This window comes from Lissotriton helveticus, chromosome 2_2, assembly GCF_964261635.1.
Source record: "Lissotriton helveticus chromosome 2_2, aLisHel1.1, whole genome shotgun sequence".
In the NCBI taxonomy this organism is placed as follows: Eukaryota; Metazoa; Chordata; class Amphibia; order Caudata; family Salamandridae; genus Lissotriton; species Lissotriton helveticus.
The window spans coordinates 473430611-473453894 of record NC_136060.1 but is presented as its reverse complement, the minus strand read 5'-3'; the positions used below and the strand labels follow the sequence as shown (position 1 = coordinate 473453894).

The 23284-nt window shown below is 45.9% G+C and overlaps 1 protein-coding gene across 1 annotated transcript in view; it reads right to left on the bottom strand.

Moving 5' to 3' along the window:
- The window catches only part of ATRN (attractin), an 800866-nt gene that overhangs the window by 368729 nt on the left and 408853 nt on the right, over nt 1-23284 (bottom strand). The window contains exon 18 of the mRNA XM_078678722.1: nt 1429-1662. Within this exon, the coding sequence (XP_078534848.1) occupies nt 1429-1662 (234 nt within the window). The remainder of the gene's footprint in view (nt 1-1428; nt 1663-23284) is intronic.

Sequence of the window (23284 nt, the reverse complement as noted above, 5' to 3'; positions counted from 1 at the left end):
CTACATCTCGCCCCTTCATATTTACCGACTCTTAAATACCGAATCGGTAAGAGTCGGTAAATATGAATTACCTACATCGGGCCCCTAGGTGTTGGTCTGTGTGTGGGTATTTTGTGTGGCAATGGGAGCAAAACCTGAAATGTTTCCGTTCCATATGAAGTGCATGTTCGATGGAGTAAGACACGTGGAAGGGTATGCCCCAGATGGGCGACGCCCCAAAGGGAAGTCAGGGAAAGCCCGAACCGACAAAATTCAACAGAAGTGGAAAAGAGCAAACAAAAACAATACAGTTGAGGACAGAAAAGGAACTGAGGAATCATACACAAACTGAGTCGAAAACAGAGGGAAGGCACACACATCCAAACCAGACAGCAAAGAGAAAAATCTAATAACGGAGTTAATGCTCATGCACAATATCACCAAGAGAAGGAGTCACCGACCTTGTGACTCAAAAGACTTCTTGGAAGAAAAATAACTTGCACAACTCCAGACCCAACATAAGATGGCAAGAGTATGCAGATCATGTCTATCTACAGCCAAACAACATGCCATCGAACATGCGGTTCGACGTGGCCTCTTTCGTTTGACAACGTAGTTTTGCCTTCTGGTCCTGGATCGCCTTCATGTATAGGAGGGCACACGCCGCCAGACTTAAGGGTCATGACAGAAGACAAGGTATCAAAACCACACCTCATGCAGGTCCCTGACCACCATCTACTTCCTGCGGTCACGGCACAGTTTGAAGCACATAGTTTTCGGATGGGGAATAGTTTGAAGCACATAGGTTTTGAAGGGGACAAAGTTCCCTAGCAAACTGTTGAATGGATTTGGAAATTGCGGATATCTGGTTTCTGCATCGGAAGGCACAAAAAAAAGGAAATGACACCCGTATGCAGCTCTGGTCCACCACTTCCGTAAGGGTACCTAGCAACAGGACGTAACCTGCTGGCATACAGGAGCACTGCTGCTGAAATTCCCTGAATCTAGTCTAGCGCCTGGGAATATTTTAAAGGTGAGGAATCTTCAGTTAGAAGTAATCACTAGAATATATGTTCGACGCAGAGCAGTGAGCTGCTACTTAGAGCAAAGTCAAACAAGTACATGAAAAAGAGCATACCAAAGCCATCATTATCCATTTTATCTACTTCCTATAAAATGAAGAGGCAGTACGAGTTTCACATTCCTGATCTATTACTTATTTCATCCATTTGATATTTTACAAACAATGTTCTAAGTGCAAGATATTGAATAATTTACCTTAATTTAGTTATTTACAAGTAATCTAACCACATATAAAACAAGTCAAATAATAGTTAAGAATCATTAAAAATTAAAGCATGTAAATAAGGCATTTTCCACAATTTTCGGCTGAAATAGCAATAATAACACAAAATAACTTTCAGAAAGGATTTTTGGAAAATTACATACCTGGACATGAAATAAAAGACCAGTTGTATTTATTCTCTACAGGACACATGCTGATGTTGAGAACTGGTTCAATGTAGTTGTTTCGCGTTGGCAAGTTATTTGGAAATACCATTGGACCCTGGTACGAGCCTTCAATACACAGCCCTTTGCCTGTGTCACTTGGATCAGTACACCAGCCGCAACCTGGCTGGTCTAAGCAATTTCCACAAGTACGGTAGCCAGAGCAATTTCCAGCTAAAAAGAAAAAAAATTGGCATTAAAATATTTGTGCTTCCGATGAGAAGTTATAAAGAAATTGATAAAGTCTGTAATAAACATTCTTTCAATTCCCTTACAGAGTCGAATATGAACCTTGACGAAGAAAATGGAGCTAGTTTTAGCCTATTACATAAATTATTCTAATTAGGTAGCCATGTAGAGCACTGCCCGTCGACTAATGGATCAAATGGAATTCAGTTCTAGATATGATTGCAGAGGTATCTTTCAAGGTTCTTTGCGAAGAGCTAGCGGTTTGATTCTGCCCGCAAATAATACAATTTTGCTCCAAGCACAACTATGATCCTCTGATCTTTAAGCCTCATAATTTCTTCTGCCAACAGCAAAACTAGATTCCCGAAAGTCAATCAGACTTGTTAAAAGGGCCGTTGCTCAGCACACCTCAAGACTGAAGAACAAAATTATGCACGATGCGACGTATTATCCTCAAGTATCCATAAGTTATTCAAGACTACTTGCAAATGAGCATTATAAAATAAAGACGATGCAGTTACCCTTACACCAGATATAATGCTGGTACAACTGCTGGTACAACTAAATGGCACCCTCAATGCTGCTCTTAGTTTCGAAAGCCTCTCTGCCTGAATGCCACAGAGTTGGTACTTAGGAGTCTCCACAGTCATGGTTTTGCTCATTATGTAGCTGTTAAGGAAAGAACCAGGGCCCCAAGACATTCACTAGCTTCAGATCTCTCAATCTTCTACCTATGCAAGCTCACTATGCTGACTCTAATTACTGTGAAGCAAAAGCATCACGTTGCTCAGCAGACTTACAGGGTCTATACCTCTACATGAACCTCTGTTAAAGCCTCTTCCTCTGAGAGCTCACCAGTGCTACCAATGTGCCTTCATGCACCTGTACATGAAAGATCGGTGTGCTAGACACTCTTCTCTACATCCGATCATTGTAAGTCAATGAAAAACATTCCACCCTACTTCTAAGAGGGGATCAGACATCAATGAAATCACTGCCCTCTTAGTATCCAACTATGTCTCTTGCCAGGTGGTTTTGGAAACTGCATTTGTAGTGTGTTCCACATATGTCTGGTGGACGTTAAGAGGAGGAGTTGGGAGTGATGGTCATTAATGCCCTGGATTGACAAATTTTGGAGACTCTACAGTGTGGTCTACATCACCCAGATATCTGGAACTAAGTTAAGAAAAGCAGTGGTAGGGGCAATTCAGCGGATTGGGAGACACAGATAGCAGCAACTTGACACACTGACCATACCTACCTTTTACCATGGACCAACTGGCAGGCTGCATGATCACAGGCCCCAAGATGGCATCTGGAGTTTCAGTGGTGATCAGGAAGATGATGGCAGTGGCATGAGGAGGCGAAATACCGTATGAAATGAGCTATCTGTGCTGCCCCTTCATTGATCACAGCGTCAAAAAAGGAGATGAAAAGGTGTCTGAGAGTGGCCCTCATACTTAGCTGAGAGTGGAATACGATGCCTGGAGTGATAATGCTATAACTGGAGGGGAGTATTGAAGTGGAGTAGTCGCTTATGGAGACTTTGGCAATGGTGGCAGCAAGGGCAAAAAAGAGTCATGTAGTGCAGAATCTGGGCGTGAGGTCAGAAAGCCTGCAAGCACCATTGCCTGCCAGCACCATCTGTGGTGGTAAGTATGGGGGAAGATGCTGTAATGCAAGAGGCTTGGCAAGCCAAGGAAGGAGAAGAGGTTTAGAGGTCAGTCAGAACTCGTGGTCAGCCTGCAAGGTGAGTTGCACAGTAGAGAGTTTGAGACAAGCCCATCGGGAGCTTCGCTGCCCTGAGATTGGTGATCTTCCATAGTTGTGCTGAGCTGCTCAGCCGTCGGGCCAAGAGGAACTGCTGCTGCTAAAATGCTGATGGCCAGGTCACTCCAGGGACTCAAAAGGCCCAGAGTTCAAGCTGCTTACCCAGTGGGTACAGGAACATGGAGTGGTGTTTCTCCCCCTGGGCAGTGGATTGTGATCCTTTACATATCAGCCAGCAAGGAGTGGGAGGCCTTTCCTAGTTTAACTCAGCTCAGAGTAGCAGTGAGAAAGCTGTGACTTGGCCCTCATTAGGAAATTAACAGATAACAGTCACTAAGCACGCATGCTGACCTCTGGAGACCTCAATTATACCACAATATAACAATCTCTGGCACAAACCAAAGCTTGAGGCAGGACACCTTTGCCGGGGAGACAAGCGAAACAGTACTCCACAAGCTTGCATCATCAACTTGAGCTGAGCTCATGCCAATGTAGAACCTTACCTAGAAGAAAGTAATAAATGCGGTCTATTCTCTTTGGTCGGCCTGAATCTTTGGCGACAAACTTGTATGACAACATACATGTCAGAGAGAAACCACAGCACTGATCACAGGAGAGAGGTATGGCTCCGCGGCCAGGGCGACTGAGGCTGGACGCTGGGGATCACGGTTCAATCCCCGGCTCCGGCAGCAGGGGTCTGCCCAGCATTATGCGACTCTGGGCAATAGCTCACTTAATCTTCCCAACGCGGAGATACCCCTTCGGGGGTGTTTCGTGCGCTATACAAGTACTGGATTTTTTTTTTTACAGAACACCTCCTAGGCAGCTTGCACCTCTTGAAAACTGAACTGAGATGGTATTAAAACCGATTTGGTTATGTACATCTCAGCGCAAATCTAAGCCCTAAACTATAAACTCTCTAAGCATACATTGATTTTGCTGGCATGAAGGGACTAGACATGGAAGCTCAAATCTAATGACTGGAATGGCCTGTAATCTCCTAGAAATAGTCCTTGGCCACACTGTAGTCGCAAGCTGACATTGCAATCCTCTGCAGAGAAGGCTTTAAAAAAATACATAAATCAAAAAGTACTCGAGGAGGGATAACAGAGTTCTAAATTTAGAAGTAAGAGTAGAGGGTTCGGACTTGGAGATGTTCCGTGTACGCCTAATTTACATACAACTGTGAGATGGCCATCGGGAGGTCTGTATAGAGAGAGTACGCTCACTGCCGGTGGGCAAGAAAACACGGACAGAGGAGCCAGCCAGGGATATTTAGCCTATGTTTTAGAACTAGAAAGAGAAAGGGTTGCAGGCTTCAAAAAGCAAGGAGACAGTCTTCTTTCAGAATTTTGAAGGTGAACTATAAAAAGATAAAGCTCCTGTCACACACAAGACATCACCCATTATGCTCGATCACCGACAAGACATCAGTGAACATAAGTTTGGCATCTTGTTAGAATTCCAGATCAAACAATTTCACTTTAAAGTGGCTTGTCTAACAGGCATCTCTCTAGCACAGGACAGCGAAGTCCCTTTATAATGATGCCGTTAATGAGACAGCTGGGGTCCAAAAGAACCCCTAGACCCAGTGCTTAGTTTGAAAACTAGGAGTACCAGTGCCCAAAGCTGTGCTTAGAAGCCCGCAGCTGGAGCTATTAAATGTCCGTGCGCTGAATACAAAGGCTGCATATGCTGCACCTCTTCTACTAGACACTCCCTGTTTCTTTATCTCACTCTTGGAGGTTCCTTTGTTCTCCCTTTGCAATATTTTTCTGTCTTCCTCTTTCTTTCTCCCTTTGTGTGTTTTCCATTTCTTGCTCTCCATAATTATCTTACAATACAAATAATTGCGGGTTCCCGTAATTGAGTGCCGGTACACCCCACTGGGAACCACTGGTTCAAATTAAGCACAAGCTGGACCAAAACTAGAGCGCGATGCCAGAAGAAGGAAAGATGATTTAATATCAAGTAAAAAAAGAGATGGTGATTAAAGATACTGGGGCGACATGAAAACCTAACGTCCAAAACTTGGGATCTTATAAGGAGTACAGGGAGGCAGCCGAGGGTTTAAGTAATGCTTCAGGGGGAAGTGCCAGCGGGTTCCTCTAAATAAGACTATTAACAATTGGGGCAGTGCCATTCGATAAGGGATGGGTGATATTCTTGATGGTTTTCTTGTTAGCTATTCTGTCTCCATTGGGCCCTGTGTTCACCAATGTCAGACAGCAGCCCTGTTCTACTACGCTAAATCGGTTTGAATTAGCATCAAATTGCTTGGGGCGGGAGGAGCGCTCCCAGAGTCTTAAAGGTTGGAGTCATTTCAAAAGTGTTAAGGTGTACCAAGTATTTATGGCTCGCTCTGATCCCTTATACGTTTGGGAGGAATCAAGGTGCGCCTAGTACAAGTTAACAACAATTGTGATGAGATTTGATGAGATTTTTAGGTAGGGTATGTTGGAGTATAAGGGATACATGTGTTACCCAGTGTGCTAAACCTGTAAATGTAGTCTGCTCACATTATATGTGAGGTGCATGTGACAATTTGCGCAGCAGCAGACTAACTGTAAAAACCAGCAATGGTCCTAGATAGGTCTACTGGAAAACAAAGAGCTTGGCATAATGTAAAAGATTAACTTTACATGCTTTGTCAGGTGATGCACTATATAAAGTTAGAGGCTTACAGGATTAGTCACCATATTTATTAGAATGTTGGCTTTAAATTGAAGATTGAAGTTTCATACCTTCCTAGAGAGACGCTTCAAACGAATTAGTCAGACCCAAAGCATACCTTGACTTGAACACTAACTCTTTGTCTAGACGGCAAACGTTTACAGTGGCTGGACCTAAAAAGGAATGCATATTAAACCCATGCTACTGCAGCTGTCAGTCGACAATGTAAAACCCATTCCTATCATATTTGTCAAACACTTCAAAATGTAAAGCCTCATCCAATGGTATTTGTCATGGAGTTTACAATCTAAAACTGCTTCCTATTCCAATCAAAGGGCTCTTTATGTAAAAACCTTCTTTATTGCATTTGTCAGAGAATTTACAATGTAAAGTTAATTCATTTGGTTTTTAAAAGTCGTTCTATGTAAAACCGTATACTATAATATTTGTCAGAGTTCACACTAAAACCTTTCCTACTGTATAGTTTCACTATGCAAACATTCTTGCTGCAGTTGATGTGATGTTTAAGTTACCTATGTCCCAGTCAGTTATGATTAATGCAACTTTTTCTCAGGCAGACTACCATGACTATTTTGTACTCAAATACTGTAAGAGAAGATGATCACTATAGGGTGGAGCCACAGACCCTCTTTTTGTACTAATTCCTACAGCATTTCCAGGTGCTCTCATAAGCCCTTGCAGGGCTAGGGCTCAAAAACCAATGAAATTCCAAATATACAGGGTCTGAACCATGGGTCACCAAAGCCTTTGCCTACTAAGGTAATCTGTGTGAATTCCTGTTTCAACAGACTTGTTTAGACACTCAACAGTGTAATAACAATCCACCCCGTCCCAAAATTTCAGACATACATGTTGTCATTGCTGATCATGGCCTGATTGTTGATCTCCACGGTCCATATACATATACCCACATATGCTTTTCACAATAAAGAATTCCAACCCGCTGCCTTGCTCATGACTTTTCATGTTAAACAGACGGGTAGCATCTGCCATATCTTTTCCTAATGAAATAATAAGGCATACAGCCTTGATTACTGGCTTGTCTTCATAACCAACTCAGGTTTACTGCACTGTGCTTAAGGATTTCCATAAGGCAACCATCGGCCATACAGTCATAAAATTGGTAACAGAGATTAAAAAAATATATAGGGTTGGCTAAAAAAAGTAAAACCTCCCCTAAAATGGATTAACAAGGATTATTAAGTGCATATATTCTACGGGCAGGGTTTGTCAGAGGGAGTGCCCAACACATTTCCCTCTACTGTAATTTGGGCGTTTCCATCTCACGCAATAACTCAACAGCAGCAATTCTTAACCTTAGCCTGTGGTTTGGGGACCCATAGAGGTCCATCACGAGTACTTGAGGGTCCGTCACTTCTTACAAAATGAATAATATTAACAGATAAAGTGAATATAAAAAAACTAAGTGTAAAACTGAAAATTTTGAAATATTTGGTAAATGTAAGGAAATTTGAAATTTTACACTAAACAATAAGTTGGTATCAGATTGATTTGTGGAACAGTGCAAGTGCGCCAAACAATCCAGTATGGGTGACTGCAACTGAATTTAGAAAAACTCCAACCACCCCATTGAAGAATAAGTTATTTCCCTTTGGAAACCCTTTATCTGGTAGAGGCTATCTAGCTGCAGATTTTTTACCTTCGAATATACCCAAGGGGTCAGACTGGAGCCAGAAAATCTTTAGTAGCTCTTATGCCTGCCAGTAAGTGGTGCCGATCGGCTCCATGTCAGCTGCGTCATCTGCACCAGATGTGACATGCACGGTGCCTATATATGCGTCACACTAGTGCCCTGACATTTTCCTTACGTGGCTCTTTTGGTGCCGGAAGCACGGACCAAGTCAGAAGGCTGACTGACCAGTGTGCAGAAAGTACGTGCCTACAGTGACCTTTTTATGTAGAAAGATCGGTTTGCAGACTTGAGGAGGTTGGGAGGGTCAATTATGAATCTGCATCTAGAATCTGTAAGTAACTTGTTCATCTGATAGAAACTTCTAGGCGCAGATCCTTTACCCTAGAATAGACACCAAAGCAATCCATCACCGGAAGTGGGTCTTGGAACTGGCTCAGACCAAAAAGTACTGGAGGACCGAATGAGCAAAGTACCAATCACGAAGACCAGGCTGTCCAGGCAGTAGTGTTTGGTGAATGTGTTCAAGGATGCCCGCATATTAGCCTGACAGAAGTCCAGGATGAGGACTCGACGAGCTATCACGGTGGTCAAAGCTTTGGCTCTGGTGGAATAAACCAACGAGCCCTCAGGTTCTTTTTGACGAGTGAGTAGCATATCTTAATGCAGAGTACTATCCATCTGGAGATGGTCTGTTTCTGCACTGCTATACCCTTTATCGCTCCAGTGAACCCAACTAACAGCTGACCTTCCACCTGGTGTTCCTAGGTGAGACTGATGTAGAACGACAATACTCATTTCAGGTCCACGTGAAGAGTCACTCTTCCTTGGAGGGGTGAGGCAGAGCAAAGCAGGTCAGCAGCATGATACTTTGGCCCCCATGGAATGGTGCCACCACTTCTGGTTGAAAAGAGGCACGAATGTAGATGACCAGTTTGTCTGGAAAGAAGCTGGTGTATGGACGGTGAACAGAAAGTCTGCAGCTTCCTGACCCTCCTGCCCGATCTAATGGCCAGCAGGAAGACTGTCTTCATCATTCGAAGTCTGAGGGCATAGGAATGCATGGGTCCAAAGGGTGGACATATTAAGTAGTTTAAAACCAAATTAAGGTCCCAACTGGGCATAACGAAAGGTTTAGGGACAAACATGTTGCAGACCTTTCAGAAAATGTGCAGCGGGCAACTTGGCCTGGGAGGGTTGATCAGTCAACCGAAAAAATTGTTGAGATGCCCGAAAGCTACCCCTTAACTGTGCTAAGAGCAAGACCTTGCAGGGCTAATGACAAAACACAGAGCAACACCTAGGACAAGGGTGCAGAAAGAGGATCCACATGTTTTTCAGTGCACCACACCACAGACATATACAGTGTATGTGAAGGCATGCCTGGCTGCCACAATTACCTTCACAGACTTCGGTGAGATCAAAGATGTTCAACTTACGTCACTCAATCTCCATGCAGAAAGGCAGAGCATTTGCAGGTTCGAGTGCAGAGCCCTGTCCTGTTGCTGCTAAAGAAGATCCCCTCAAAAGGGCAGCTTGATCAGAGGATTGATGCTCTGAAGTGTTGGCAACCACACTCTTCATGCCAATCCAGAGCCAAAAGGATGACTTGGGCCCCGTCCGTTCTGATGATCTTCAGAATTTGAGGAAGGAATGGTATCGTTGTGAAGGCATACAGAAGTCCTGAGCCTCACTCGAGCCAAAAGGAGCCGCCAAGAGAGAATCGCCTTGGAAACTCCAACAAGCAGAAGTGCTGACATTGGGTTACACGTTCTCTGCAGCGGCAAATAGATCTAACCAAGGGTTCTCCCAAGTCATGGAAGACACTTTGCATCACCTGCAGGTGTAGACGGTGGACAGCTCTAGCGTTCGGAGATACCACCAGGTTTTGTACAATCAGAAATATGTCCTGACACTCCAGTGAAGTCCAGAGATGCACACCCTCCTGGCACAGGCACCAAGACCCCTACCCGACCTGAATGCTGCAGTGCCACATGGTGGTGGTGTTGTGAACACGTGAACCAGCCTTCTCATGCCAAGCAAATCACTTTCAACTGCATAGGTTGAAGTGGAGCTTAGACTCCACCAGAGACCAGACATCTCCACCTCTCTCAGATGGCCGCCACAACCCAGGAGTGATGCATCTGTAACCAATGTGTGTTCTGGGAGGTGGAACAAAGGGGCCTCCTGCTGACCCAATTGTGGTCTGCCAGCCTCTACTGCAGGTCTTTTGCAGTTCCCTCCGATAACTGGAACAGGTCAGACCAGCTCCACTGATGCTGTGCCAGATGGGCATTCAGGCGCCACCGCAGAGCCCACATATGCCGGCGATTAAATATTCCGCCTTCCAGCCGCGTCCTCGACAAAGTACAGCCATCGGAAGCATCCTGCCGTCCAAAGAGATTAAATCCTTGGCAGCTGGCACAGAATATCTAATATTAGTATCCAACTAAGTCTCTTGCCAGGTGGTTTTGGAAACTGAATTTGTAGTGTGGTGGAAAGATTTGTTCCACATATGTCTGGCGGACGTTAAGAGGAGGAGTTGGGAGTGATGGTCATTAATGCCCTGGATTGACACATTTTGGAGACTCTACAGTGTGGTCTACATCACCCAGATATCTGGAACTAAGTGAAGAAAAGCAGTGGTGGGGGCAGTTCAGCAGATTGAGAGACACGGATTGCGGCAACTTGACACACTGACCATACCTACCTTTTACCATGGACCAACTGGCAGGCTGCATGCTCACAGGCCCCAAGAAGGCATCTGGAGTTTCAGTGGTGATCAGGAGGATGATGGCAGTGGCAGGAGGAGTTGAAATACCGCATGAAATGAGATATCTGTGCTGCCCCTTCATTGATCACAGCGTCAAAAAAAGGAGGTGAGAAGGTGTCAGAGTGGCCCTCATACTTTGCTGAGAGTGGAATAGGATGCCTGGAGTGATAATGCTATACCTGGAGGGGAGTATTGAAGTGGAGTAGTCCCTTATGGAGACTTTGGCAATGGTGGCAGAAAGGGCAAAAAACACTCATGTAGTGCAGAATCTGGGCGTGAGGTCAGAAAGCCTGCAAGCACCATTGCCTGCAAGCACCATTGCCTGCAAGCACCATCTGTGGTGGTAAGTATGGGGGAGGGAAGATGCTGTAATGCAAGAGGCTTGGCAAGCCAAGGAAGGAGAAGAGGTTTAGAGGTCAGTCAGAACTCGTGGTCAGCCTGCAAGGTGAGTTGCACAGTAGAGAGTTTGAGACAAGCCCATCGGGAGCTTCACTGCCCTGGGATTGGTGATCTTCCATAGTTGTGCTGAGCTGCTCAGCCGGTCGGGCCAAGAGGAACAACTGCTGCTAAAATGCTGATAGCCGGGTCACTCCAGGGACTCAAAAGGCCCAGAGTTCAAGCTGCTTACCCAGTGGGTATAGGAACATGGAGTGGTGTTTCTCCCCCTGGGCAGTGGATTGTGATCCTTTACATATCAGCCAGCAAGGAGTGGGAGGCCTTTCATAGTTTAGCTCAGCTCAGAGTAGCAGTAAGAAAGCTGTGACTTGGCCCTCGTTAGGAAATTAACAGATAACAGTCACAAAGCACGCATGCTGACCTCTGGAGACCTCAATTATACCACAATATAACAATCTCTGGCACAAATCAAAGCTTGAGGCAGGACACCTTTGCTTGTGGAGACAGGCAAAACAGTACTCCACAAGCTTGCATCATCAACTTGAGCTGAGCTCATGCCAATGTAGAACCTTACCTAGAAGAAAGTAATAAATGCGGTCTACTCTCTCTAGTGGGCCTGAATCTTTGGCGACAAACTTGTATGACAACATACATGTCAGAGAGAAGCACAGCACTGATCACAGGAGAGAGGTATGGCTCCGCGGCCAGGGCGACAGAGGCTGGACGCTGGGGATCACGGTTCGATCCCCGGCTCCGGCAGCAGGGGTCTGCCCAGCATTATGCGACTCTGTGCAATAGCTCGCTTAATCTTCCCAACAGCCCCCAGCGCGGAGATACCCCTTCAGGGGTGTTTCGTGCCCTATACAAGTACTGGATTTCTTTTTTTACAGAACACCTCCAAGGCAGCTTGCACCTCTTGAAAACTGAACTGAGATGGTATTAAAACAGATTTGGTTATGTAGATCTCAGCGCAAATCTAAGCCCTAAACTATAAACTCTCTAAGCATACATTGATTTTGCTGGCATGGAAGCTCAAATCTAATGACTGGAATGGCCTGTAATCTCCTAGAAATAGTCCTTAGCCACACTGTAGTCGCAAGTTGACATTTCAATCCTCTGCAGAGAAGGCTTTAAAAAAATACATAAATCAAAAAGTACTCGAGGAGGGAGAACAGAGTTCTAAATTTAGAAGTAAGAGTAGAGGGTTCGGACTTGGAGATGTTCCGTGTACGCCTCATTCACATACAACTGGGAGATGGTCATCGGGAGGTCTGTATAGAGCGAATACGCTCACTGCAGGTGGGCAAGAAAACACCGACATTTTGCCTATGTTTTAGAACTACAAAGAGAAAGGTCTGCAGGCTTAAAGAAGCAAGGAGTCAGTCTTCTTTCAGAATTTTTAAGGTGAAGTATAAAAAGATAAAGCTCCTGTCACACACAAGACATCACCCATTATGCTCGATCACCGACAAGCAGTGACAGCTTGTACAAGACATCAGTGAACATAAACTTGGCATCTTGTTAGAATTCCAGATCAAACTATTTCATTTTAAAGTGGCTTGTCTAACAGGCATCTCTCTATCACAGGACAGCAAAGTCCCTTTATAATGATGCCGTTTATGAGACAGCTGGGGTCCAAATGAACCCCTAGACCCAGTGCTTAGTTTGAAAACTAGGAGTACCGGTGCCCAAAGCTGTGCTTAGAAGCCCGCAGCTGGAGCTATTAAATGTCCGTGCGCTGAATACAAAGGCTGCATATGCTGCACCTCTTCTAGTAGACACTCCCTGTTTCTTTATCTCACTCTTGGAGGTTCCTTTGTTCTCAGTTTGCAATATTTTCCTGTCTTCCTCTTTCTTTCTCCCTTTGTGTGTTTCTCCCTTTGTGTGTTTTCCATTTCTTGCTCTCCATAATTATCTTATAATACAAATAATTGCGGGTTCCCGTAATTGAGTGCCTGTGCACCGCACTGGGAACCACTGGTTCAAATTAAGTACTGGCTAGACCAAAACTAGAGCGCGATGCCAGACAAAGGAAAGATGATTTAATATCAAGTAAAAAAAGAGATGGTGATTAAAGATACTGGGGCGACATGAAAACCTAACGTCCAAAACCTGGGATCTTATATGGAGTACAGGGAGGCGGCCGAGGGTTTAAGTAATACTTCAGGGGGAAGTGCCAGCGGGTTCCTCTAAATAAGACTATTAACATTTGGGGCAGTGCCATTCGATAAGGGGTGGGTGATATTCTTGATGGTTTTCTTGTTAGCTATTCTGTCTCCCTTGGGCCCTGTGTTCGCCAATGTCAGACAGCAGCCCTGTTCTACTATGCTAAATGGGTTTGAATTAGCATCAAATTGCTTGGGGCGGGAGGAGCGCTCCCAGAGTCTTAAAGGTTGGAGTCCTTTCAAATGTGTTAAGGTGTACCAAGTATTTTTGGCTCGCTCTGATCCCTTATACGTTTTGGAGGAATCATGGTGCGCATAGTAACATGTGTTACACAGTGTGCTCAACCTGTAAATGTAGTCTGCTCACATTATATGTGAGGTGCATGTGACAATTTGCGCAGCAGCAGACTAACTGTAAAAACCAGCAATGGTCCTAGATGGGTCTACTGGAAAACAAAGAGCTCGGCATAATGTAAAAGATTAACTTTACATGCTTTGTCAGGTGATGCACTATATAAAGTTAGAGGCTTACAGGACTAGTCACCATATTTATTAGCATGTTGGCTTTAGATTGAAGATTGAAGTTTCATACCTTCCTAGAGAGAAGTTTCAAACAAATTAGTCAGACCCAAAGCATACCTCGACTTGAACACTAACTCTTTGTCTAGCCGGCAAACGTTTACAGTGGCTGGACCTAAAAAGGAATGCATATTAAACCCATGCTACTGCAGCTGTCAGTCGACAATGTAAAACCCATTCCTATCATATTTGTCAAACACTTCAAAATGTAAAGCCTCATCCTATGGTATTTGTCATGGAGTTTACAATCTAAAACTGCTTCCTATTCCAATCAAAGGGCTCTTTATGTAAAAACCTTCTTTATTGCATTTGTCAGAGAATTTACAAAGTAAAGTTAATTCATTTGGTTTTTAAAAGTCGTTCTATGTAAAACCGTAAACTATAATATTTGTCAGAGTTCACACTAAATCCTTTCCTACTGCATACTTTCGCTATGAAACCATTCTTGCTGCAGTTGATGTGATGTTTAAGTTACCTATGTCCCAGTCAGTTATGATTAATGCACCTTTTTCTTAGGCAGTCTACCATGACTATTTTGTACTCAAATACTGTAAGAGAAGATGATCACTATAGGGTGGAGCCACAGACCCTCTTTTTGTACTACTTCCTACAGCATTTCCAGGTGCTCTCATAAGCCCTTGCAGGGCTAGGGCTCAAAAACCAATGAAATTCCAAATATACAGGGTCTGAACCATGGGTCACCAAAGCCTTTGCCTACTAAGGTAATCTGTGTGAATTCCTGTTTGAACAGACTTGTTTAGACACTTAACAGTGTAATAATAATCCACCCCGTCCCGAAATTTCAGACATACATGTTGTCATTGCTGATCATGGCCTGATTGTTGATCTCCACGGTCCATATAGATATACCCACATATGCTTTTCAAAATAAAGAATTCCAACCCGCTGCCTTGGTCATGACTTTTCATGTTAAACAGACGGGTAGCATCTGCCATATCTTTTCCTAATGAAATAATAAGGCATACAGCCTTGATTACTGGCTTGTCTTCATAACCAACTCAGGTTTACTGCACTGTGCTTAAGAATTTCCATAAGGCAACCATCGGCCATACAGTCATAAAATTGGTAACAGAGATTAAAAAAATATATAGGGTTGGCTAAAAAAAGTAAAACCTCCCCTAAAATGGATTAACAAGGATTATTAAGTGCATATATTCTACGGGCAGGGTTTGTCAGAGGGAGTGCCCGACACATTTCCCTCTACTGTAATTTGGGAGTTTCCATCTCACGCAATAACTCAACAGCAGCAATTCTCAACCTTAGCCTGTGGTTTGGGGACCCATAGAGGTCCATCACGAGTACTCGAGGGTCCGTCACTTCTTACAAAATAAATAATATTAACAGATAAAGTGAATATAAAAAAACTAAGTGTAAAACTGAAAATTTTGAAATATTTGGTAAATGTAAAGAAATTTGAAATTTTACACTAAACAATAAGTTGGTATCAGATTGATTTGTGGAACAGTGCAAGTGCGCCAAACAATCCAGTATGGGTGACTGCAACTGAATTTAGAAAAACTCCAACCACCCCATTGAAGAATAAGTTATTTCCCTTTGGAAACCCTTTATCTGGTAGAGGCTATCTAGCTGCAGATTTTTTACCTTCGAATATACCCAAGGGGTCAGACTGGAGCCAGAAAATCTTTAGTAGCTCTTATGCCTGCCAGTAAGTGGTGCCGATCGGCTCCATGTCAGCTGCGTCATCTGCACCAGATGTGACATGCACGGTGCCTATATATGCGTCACACTAGAGCCCTGACATTTTCTTTTGGTGCCGGAAGCACGGACCAAGTCAGAAGGCTGACTGACCAGTGTGCAGAAAGTACGTGCCTACAGTGACCTTTTTATGTAGAAAGATCGGTTTTCAGACTTGAGGAGGTTGGGAGGGTCAATTATGAATCTGCATCTAGAATCTGTAAGTAACTTGTTCATCTGATAGAAACTTCTAGGCGCAGATCCTTTACCCTAGAATAGACACCAAAGCAATCCATCACCGGAGGTGGGTCTGGGAACTGGCTCAGACCAAAAATTACTGGAGGACCGAATGAGCAAAGTACCAATCACGAAGACCAGGCTGTCCAGGCAGTAGTGTTTGGTGAATGTGTTCAAGGATGCCCGCATAATAGCCTGACAGAAGTCCAGGATGAGGACTCCACGAGCTATCACGGTGGTCAAAGCTTTGGCTCTGGTGGAATGAACCAACGAGCCCCCAGGTTCTTTTTGGCGAGTGAGTAGCATATCTTAATGCAGAGTACTATCCATCTGGAGATGGTCTGTTTCTGCACTGCTATACCCTTTATCGCTCAGTGAACCCAACTAAAAGCTGGCCTTCCACCTGGTGTTCCTAGGTGAGACTGATGTAGAATGACAATACTCATTTCAGGTCCATGTGAAGAGTCACTCTTCCTTGGAGGGGTGAGGCAGAGCAAAGCAGGTCAGCAGCATGATACTTTGGCCCACATGGAATGGTGCCACCACTTCTGGTTGAAAAGAGGCACGAATGTAGATGACCAGTTTGTCTGGAAAGAAGCTGGTGTATGGACGGTGAACAGAAAGTCTGCAGCTTCCTGACCCTCCTGCCTGATCTAATAGCCAGCAGGAAGACTGTCTTCATCATTCGAAGTCTGAGGGCATAGGAATGCATGGGTCCAAAGGGTGGACATATTAAGTAGTTTAAAACCAAATTAAGGTCCCAACTGGGCATAACGAAAGGTTTAGGGACAAACATGTTGCAGACCTTTCAGAAAATGTGTCACAGCGGGCAACTTGCCCTGGGAGGGTTGATCAGTCAACCGAAAAAATTGTTGAGATGCCCGAAAGCTACCCCTTAACTGTGCTAAGAGCAAGACCTTGCAGGGCTAATGACAAAATACACAGCAACACCTAGGACATGGGTGCAGAAAGAGGATCCACATGTTTTTCAGTGCACCACACCACAGACATATACAGTGTATGTGGATGCATGCCTGGCTGCCACAATTACCTTCACAGACTTCGGTGAGATCAAAGATGTTTAACTTACGTCACTCAATCTCCATGCAGAAAGGCAGAGCATTTCCAGGTTCGAGTGCAGAGCCCTGTCCTGTTGCTGCTAAAGAAGATCCCCTCAAAAGGGCAGCCTGATCAGAGGATTGATGCTCTGAAGTTTTGGCAACCACACTCTTCATGCCAATCCAGAGCCAAAAGGATGACTTGGGCCCGGTCCGTTCTGATGATCTTCAGAATTTGAGGAAGGAATGGTATCGGTGTGAAGGCGTACAGAAGTCCTGAGCCTCACTCGAGCCAAAAGGAGCCGCCAAGAGAGAATCGCCTTGGAAACGCCAACAAGCAGAAGTGCTGACATTGGGTTACACGTTCTCTGCAGTGGCAAATAGATCTAACCAAGGGTTCTCCCAAGTCATGGAAGACACTTTGCATCACCTGCAGGTGTAGATGGTGGACAGCTCTAGCGTTCGGAGATACCACCAGGTTTTGTACAATCAGAAATATGTCCTGACACTCCAGTCAAGAGATGCACAGCCTCCTGGCACAGGCACCAAGACCCTACCCGACCTGAATGCTGCATTGACACATGGTGGTGGTGTTGTGAACACGTGAACCAGCCTTCTCATGCCAAGCAAATCACTTTCAAATGCATAGGTTGAAGTGGAGCTTAGACTCCACCAGAGACCAGACATCTCCCATCTCCACCTCTCTCAGATGGCCGCCACAACCCAGGAGTGATGCATCTGTAACCAATGTGAGTTCTGGGAGGTGGAACAGAGGGGCCTCCTGCTGACCCAATTGTGGTCTGCCAGCCACTACTGCAGGTCTTTTGCAGTTCCCTCCGATAACTGGAACAGGTCAGACCAGCTCCACTGATGCTGTGCCAGATGGGCATTCAGGCGCCACCGCAGAGCCCACATATGCCGGCGAGTAAATATTCCGCCTTCCAGCCGCGTCCTCGACAAAGTACAGCCATCGGAAGCGGCCTGCCGTCCAAAGAGATTAAATCCTTGGCAGCTGGCACAGAAGTGATTAGATTACTCAGCACCGAACTAGAGTTGGATGACATTGTTGAACAAAACCACATTTTTCAATCACCATCCATCTATTGTCCCCAGAATTCCTATCCTGAAGAAACCCCGTACCGAGAGGATCGAAATGTCGCTGCCTAGTAAAAAAAAAAAAAAGAGCCTAAGGAACTCAGAACACCTCTTATAATTTATTGTACCATAATTGACAAGAGCTCCTCTTTGCATTAATACGAATAACCCCTACCTCCCGTTCTTCTTAGCACCATATTTATATCACTGGTGGTCACCTCACTGGGGTTCACAAATCACGTTGGAATATAAATGTACATAGTGTAAATACATGATCAAATATCTGATAATTTTGGTTTTGTCTGTTTAATGACCATGATTAATATCAAATAAATGATGCTCATTTTACCTGAAGTTGATGTAGGGCGTTTTAGGATCCGAGCGAAATTTCTAGATTCATGCCCTTATATAGGTACAATTCACATTGTCCTAATATAGGCATAGAAATGATACCCTTATTTAGACATAACCCATGCAGTCCAAATACAGGCATGGCTACTTCTACCCATACCGAAACTTCACAACGATTTCTTGGAAAATCGGCTTAAGCAGTCAGGGACCTCCCCTTGCTTGAATATTGATTTATCCAAGAACTCATGTACTTTACAAAGAACTACTATTCCCTTGGGGTTCTTTACTGACGTTATTATGCCCCACTTTATGTCAAACTATGCACCTTCAAGGTATAAATATGCCTTCACTTGCCCTAGCAAGACACGCAGGTTCGGAGCAGTTCAACTATCTACTTGCCCGACGCAGCTCGCTACAGCAAGTGCCGAAGGAAGCTGACCCTCCAGCTGACGCACTGATTGAGAAGCTGTCCTTTCTCCCGCTGAGAATCTAGCTCCAGTGTTTCCAAGCTCCCCTTGCGGGGTGTTGGGAGATCGAGTCCGGGACAGAGATACCAGACCTCCTTCATTCTAACTACGGTATGGTGCTGATTAGAACCTAGAGAAACCTTTGGTAGATTCTTGGCAAAGAAAACTAAAACCTATGCTACACAATACTTACTCCCTCCCGCGTACTAGACTTAGGTTAGGTACATTAGTGTATGCGTATTTAAGAAGCACTAGTTGACAATGCTTTTACAGTATTATTTCATGATACTATTCTCGCTGTACGCATTATACTTTGGAGGCTGCATTACGATTGTAGCAGTTCATTTCTTTTGCATGAGAAAGAGGACTGTTCAATAAACCTTTTATTGAAAAACGCCCGTCTCTATTTCTCTGCACCTCTGTAGAAACGAAGCATGCACGATTGACTGAGTGAAATACATATCTATTGTTTCCGCGACTCTAGAGATACATTTCTTATTCTTGGGAAACAAAGCTGTCATGTTTATGCGGTTGACAGAAACTAATCCCTTCTTTTGAATTCGAGAACATTTCTAGTGACCTCTGAGCTAGCTGGCACTCACTATTAAGTTTAATATATTCGATAGAGACCTAGTGGACCTCAGTCCTACGTCTATCTATAGGATATATTATTGCAATGCGCAGAGCCTATTGGGAATATAGGAACTACACTACAAAGTGAGTACAGTTTTGACAAATTGTCATGTGGGCTTCCATATCTATTAATCAATGTACTTTTGTCTGATTGAATTGAATTAAGGTCCTATTCCGAATGTTACTCTAGCTTTTGATTTATTCACGCAAGCCATTCCTAGTCTTGCATAAACTGCATCTATCAAGTAAATGACTTCCTTGTGAACATTGTTTTTTGCTAATCACATATGCCAGTGGGCATACTTTACCAGCAGAATGCACCAAAATCCAAGATAGAGGGTGAAACATCGAAATCATAGCCTGAATGCCCTGGACTCGCTGCTAGGGGAAGACTGGAACCCTAAAATACGCAGATGGGCGGCAAACCACCACCATCACTTTGTTGAACACCCAAGGGGTGCTAGTCGGACTAAAGGGAAGCACAATCAACTGAAAGGGCTTGTGACCAGCAGGTAACATCGGTGGTGCGGCAGGGGCGTGGAAAAACACATCCTGCAGGTTCAGTGCTACTATCCAGGGTCCATGGCAGATAGGATCTGAGACAAAGTGAGCATTTTAAATTTCTCCTTTTTCGGTAAGAAGTTAAAGGGGCACAGATCAAGTATAGGATAGAGGCCTCCATTGGATCATTAAGTAGAAGGAAGATCAATCATTACCTAACAGCACCCTCTCGATGGCTCCTTTGCAAAAAGAGCCTGCACATCCTGATGCAGCAGAAAGAGATCGTTCTACATCAGCTACTCTGAGAACAGTGGCATGGAGGCAGGCTTTAGTGAATGGAAGGGCGTAATCCCGCGTAACAATTTGGAGTACCCACTTGTCCGAAGTTATGGATTGTGCCTGTGGTGGCTGATCCTGCTGCCAACCGGTTGCCTGTTATGTGGGGAAGGTATGTTAAAGGAGATTGGAGGCTGTGGCTGTGGCCTATGGGGATGGCGGAGTGGGCAGATCACTGGCTATGGGTCCGATGGGGCTTGCGTGACCTGTGTCCACAGCCACGAAAGAACTAGGGAGCCTGCTGGCCATGGTGGGAAGGCTGCAATGGCATAGCTGATAGCCCCTTCCGTGGGCACATAAGGAGAGGAAGGCAGAATGAGGTTGTTGTGGGGCCATGGTGAGCCTACTGCCCTTGAGGCACCCAAGTAAAAACAGGGAAGTGCCAACGAAGGGCATGCCCATAAGGGATGCTTGGACATCCCCTAAGAAGCCGGTTGAACTCAGCCAGGCATGGCAGTGAAGAGCCACAAACAAAGCAACAGCTCTACCCAGAAAGCCAGGCATGTCCAGTCTGCAGCATATCGTGAACTTAGCTGCAACCCTGCCAATGGCAAAAGCCGTGACCTGAAACCGGGGGTCCTCTCCTGCATCCACCGGGAACTCTCCGGAGAACGCAGCGCTGAGTGAGGAGTGGTGGCGCTTGAGGCTGCAGCTGCCTAGGGCCAGAGGAACAAACCCGAGCTCTTCACATTTCTCCGGGCCATGGGGGGGGGGGGGGGGGGGGGGGGTGGAATGCCTAGCAACACCTCTGACACTCGAGGGCCCGGTACGGTCCCTTCAAGCTACTATGATGGGTACAGACAGGCTGCCATGCGCATCTCAACCCAACACTATCACGCAATACACCACCCAGAGACTCCCTTCATAGCGGATCACACGTCAGTCAGGACAAAGCGATGCGGCTGACGAGCCCTCCCGGGCAGAACTTTTGCAGGCAATACAGGGGTCCCGTTCCGCCCTGGAGAAGCAAATTGAAACAGTCTCCATAGATGTGTACTTGCTGTGGGCGGATCTGCGGAAAGTGGCGGATAAAGTCTGTACCGCGGAGCAAAATATCGTCCAGCTGCAGGGGGAGGTGGCGTCCTGGAGAAAGACTGTCTCGCAGCTCACCGCCACGACAGGGGCGCTGGAGCGCAGGGCAGAAGATGCAGAAGGGAGGGTACGCCGCAGTAACATCAGGGTCCTTGGCAATCCGGAACGCTCCGAGAGGGTCCTTGGCAATCCGGAATGCTCCGAGATGGGCAAAGCGGAGCGCTTCCTGGAACACTGGATCCGTACAACACTCTGCCCCCACGGGCCTGCCTGAGGTCTTTGTAATTGAGCGGGCCCATACGGCGCTGGTCCCGCCGCCGCGGCCGGGCGCTCCACCACGAACCCTCATTGCTAAGGTCCTGAACTACCGGGATAGGGACTGTATCCTGAGAGTGGCTAGGGAAACAGTGAACCTCACCTTTGAAAACGCCAAGGTTTCTATCTATCCGGACTATACCCACCAAGTACAAGAACAGCGGAAATCCTTTCTAGCAGTCAAGCAGAAACTTCGGGAGTTACACCTACAGTACATGCTATTATACCCTGCAAAGCTTAAGGTCATATCCCAGGGAAAGCACACTTCTTTAAAGCCCCGGAGGAGGTATGGGAGTGGCTGGAGATTAGGGGGGGGATGCCCTCCCGCCAGGCGCACGAGGAGGACCCCGGAGTGCGTGGGGACATCAAGGAGACGCAGTAACAGACGCAGGACTTCATCAGAGGCTGCTGTTCGCGAGGAGTGACAGCGAATTCCGGTGGGAGACTATGGGGCCCTCCGCCTTGAGTTGTCGGGGGCAGACGGTCTTACTGCGCTGTCTGTGGATCCTCTTCAGTATGAAGAACTGGTCCCGGAGACTCTCCAGCCCACCACAGACACTACGCCTACCACGGATACGGTCCCTGAAACAGTCAGGGGCTCGGTGGCTAACTCCACAGTTCCGCCCTGAGGGACGTTTCTGCCTGTGCTGGGCTGCAGTGTTCCATGGGCTTTGGTCAGACTTTCTGGAGCCATTCATGACAGTGAGAGTATTTTGGGGGTGATTGGGGGGGCGCTGCTACTATGGGGGGGTCGGGGTTCTGAGATTTGCGTATATATATATCAGATGATAGTTCGAGCCCCTACATTTGATGTTGGAACAGCTGGTTGTGTCGGGAGCTGGGTGGGGGCTGGGAAGTTCTCTTCTTTATCTGTTGGGCGGTTCAACCCGGTTGGGCGTACGGGGTGGCTGTGCACGTCCTGGCACTAGCATGGAGGGGCATATCTGCAGGTTTTGTTGCAAGTATATTGCTCGTGGGAGGAGAGTAGTTGATGTTTTGGGAGGGGTTGTTGGGGGGGGAATGTTGCAGGCATTGTATGTATTAGATTTCGGGCACGGGACCGGGGTGGTTACAGCGGTCAAAAACTATGGCTTGTTCGGACACCTCATCAGGCATGGGGTATACGCTTTTGAGTTGGAACGTGAGGGGGCTGGGTACATGCACCAAAAGATATAGGGTCCTGTCCTCCCTTCGCAGGCACAAGGTATCAATCGCATGCCTCCAGGAAACTCACCTTACGGATGATGGAGCCCAAAAATTGGGGAGAAAGTGGCGGGGTCAGGTGTTCCACTCTTCGTTTTCTACATATGCCAGGGGGGTCCTAGTATGGATGGCACCTGGGGTCCAGTTTACTACCAATATGTTGAAGCGGACATTCACGGGAGGTACCTGCTCCTTTCCAGCGAAACTGGATGGTAGGGACATCACCATACTAAACTCGTATGCACCCAACACGGATGACCATGTCTTTTTTCCAGACCCTTCAGGAGGTTCTGATCTCCCAGACCGGGAGGCACCGGTGCTTTGGTTTGGGGATTTTAACTGTGTCCTAGATCCCACTCTAGATAGGTTCCCACCCCGAGCTGGCACTAAACCACGAATGACAGCGAAGCTTAGGGAGGTCATGGGAATATAGGAGCTCTTAATGTTTGGCGTAAGAGAAACCCGGTCAGAAGGTGTATACCGGTTATTCTTCAACTCACAATACATATAGTCGCTTGGACAGAGTTCTGGTGGCAAACAGAGTCCAACATGTCACTTGAGGTTACCCATCAGGCGCGTTCTTTATCTGATCACTCGCCGGTGGCGTGTGTGGTGAATTGGGGGGCTCCTGTCTC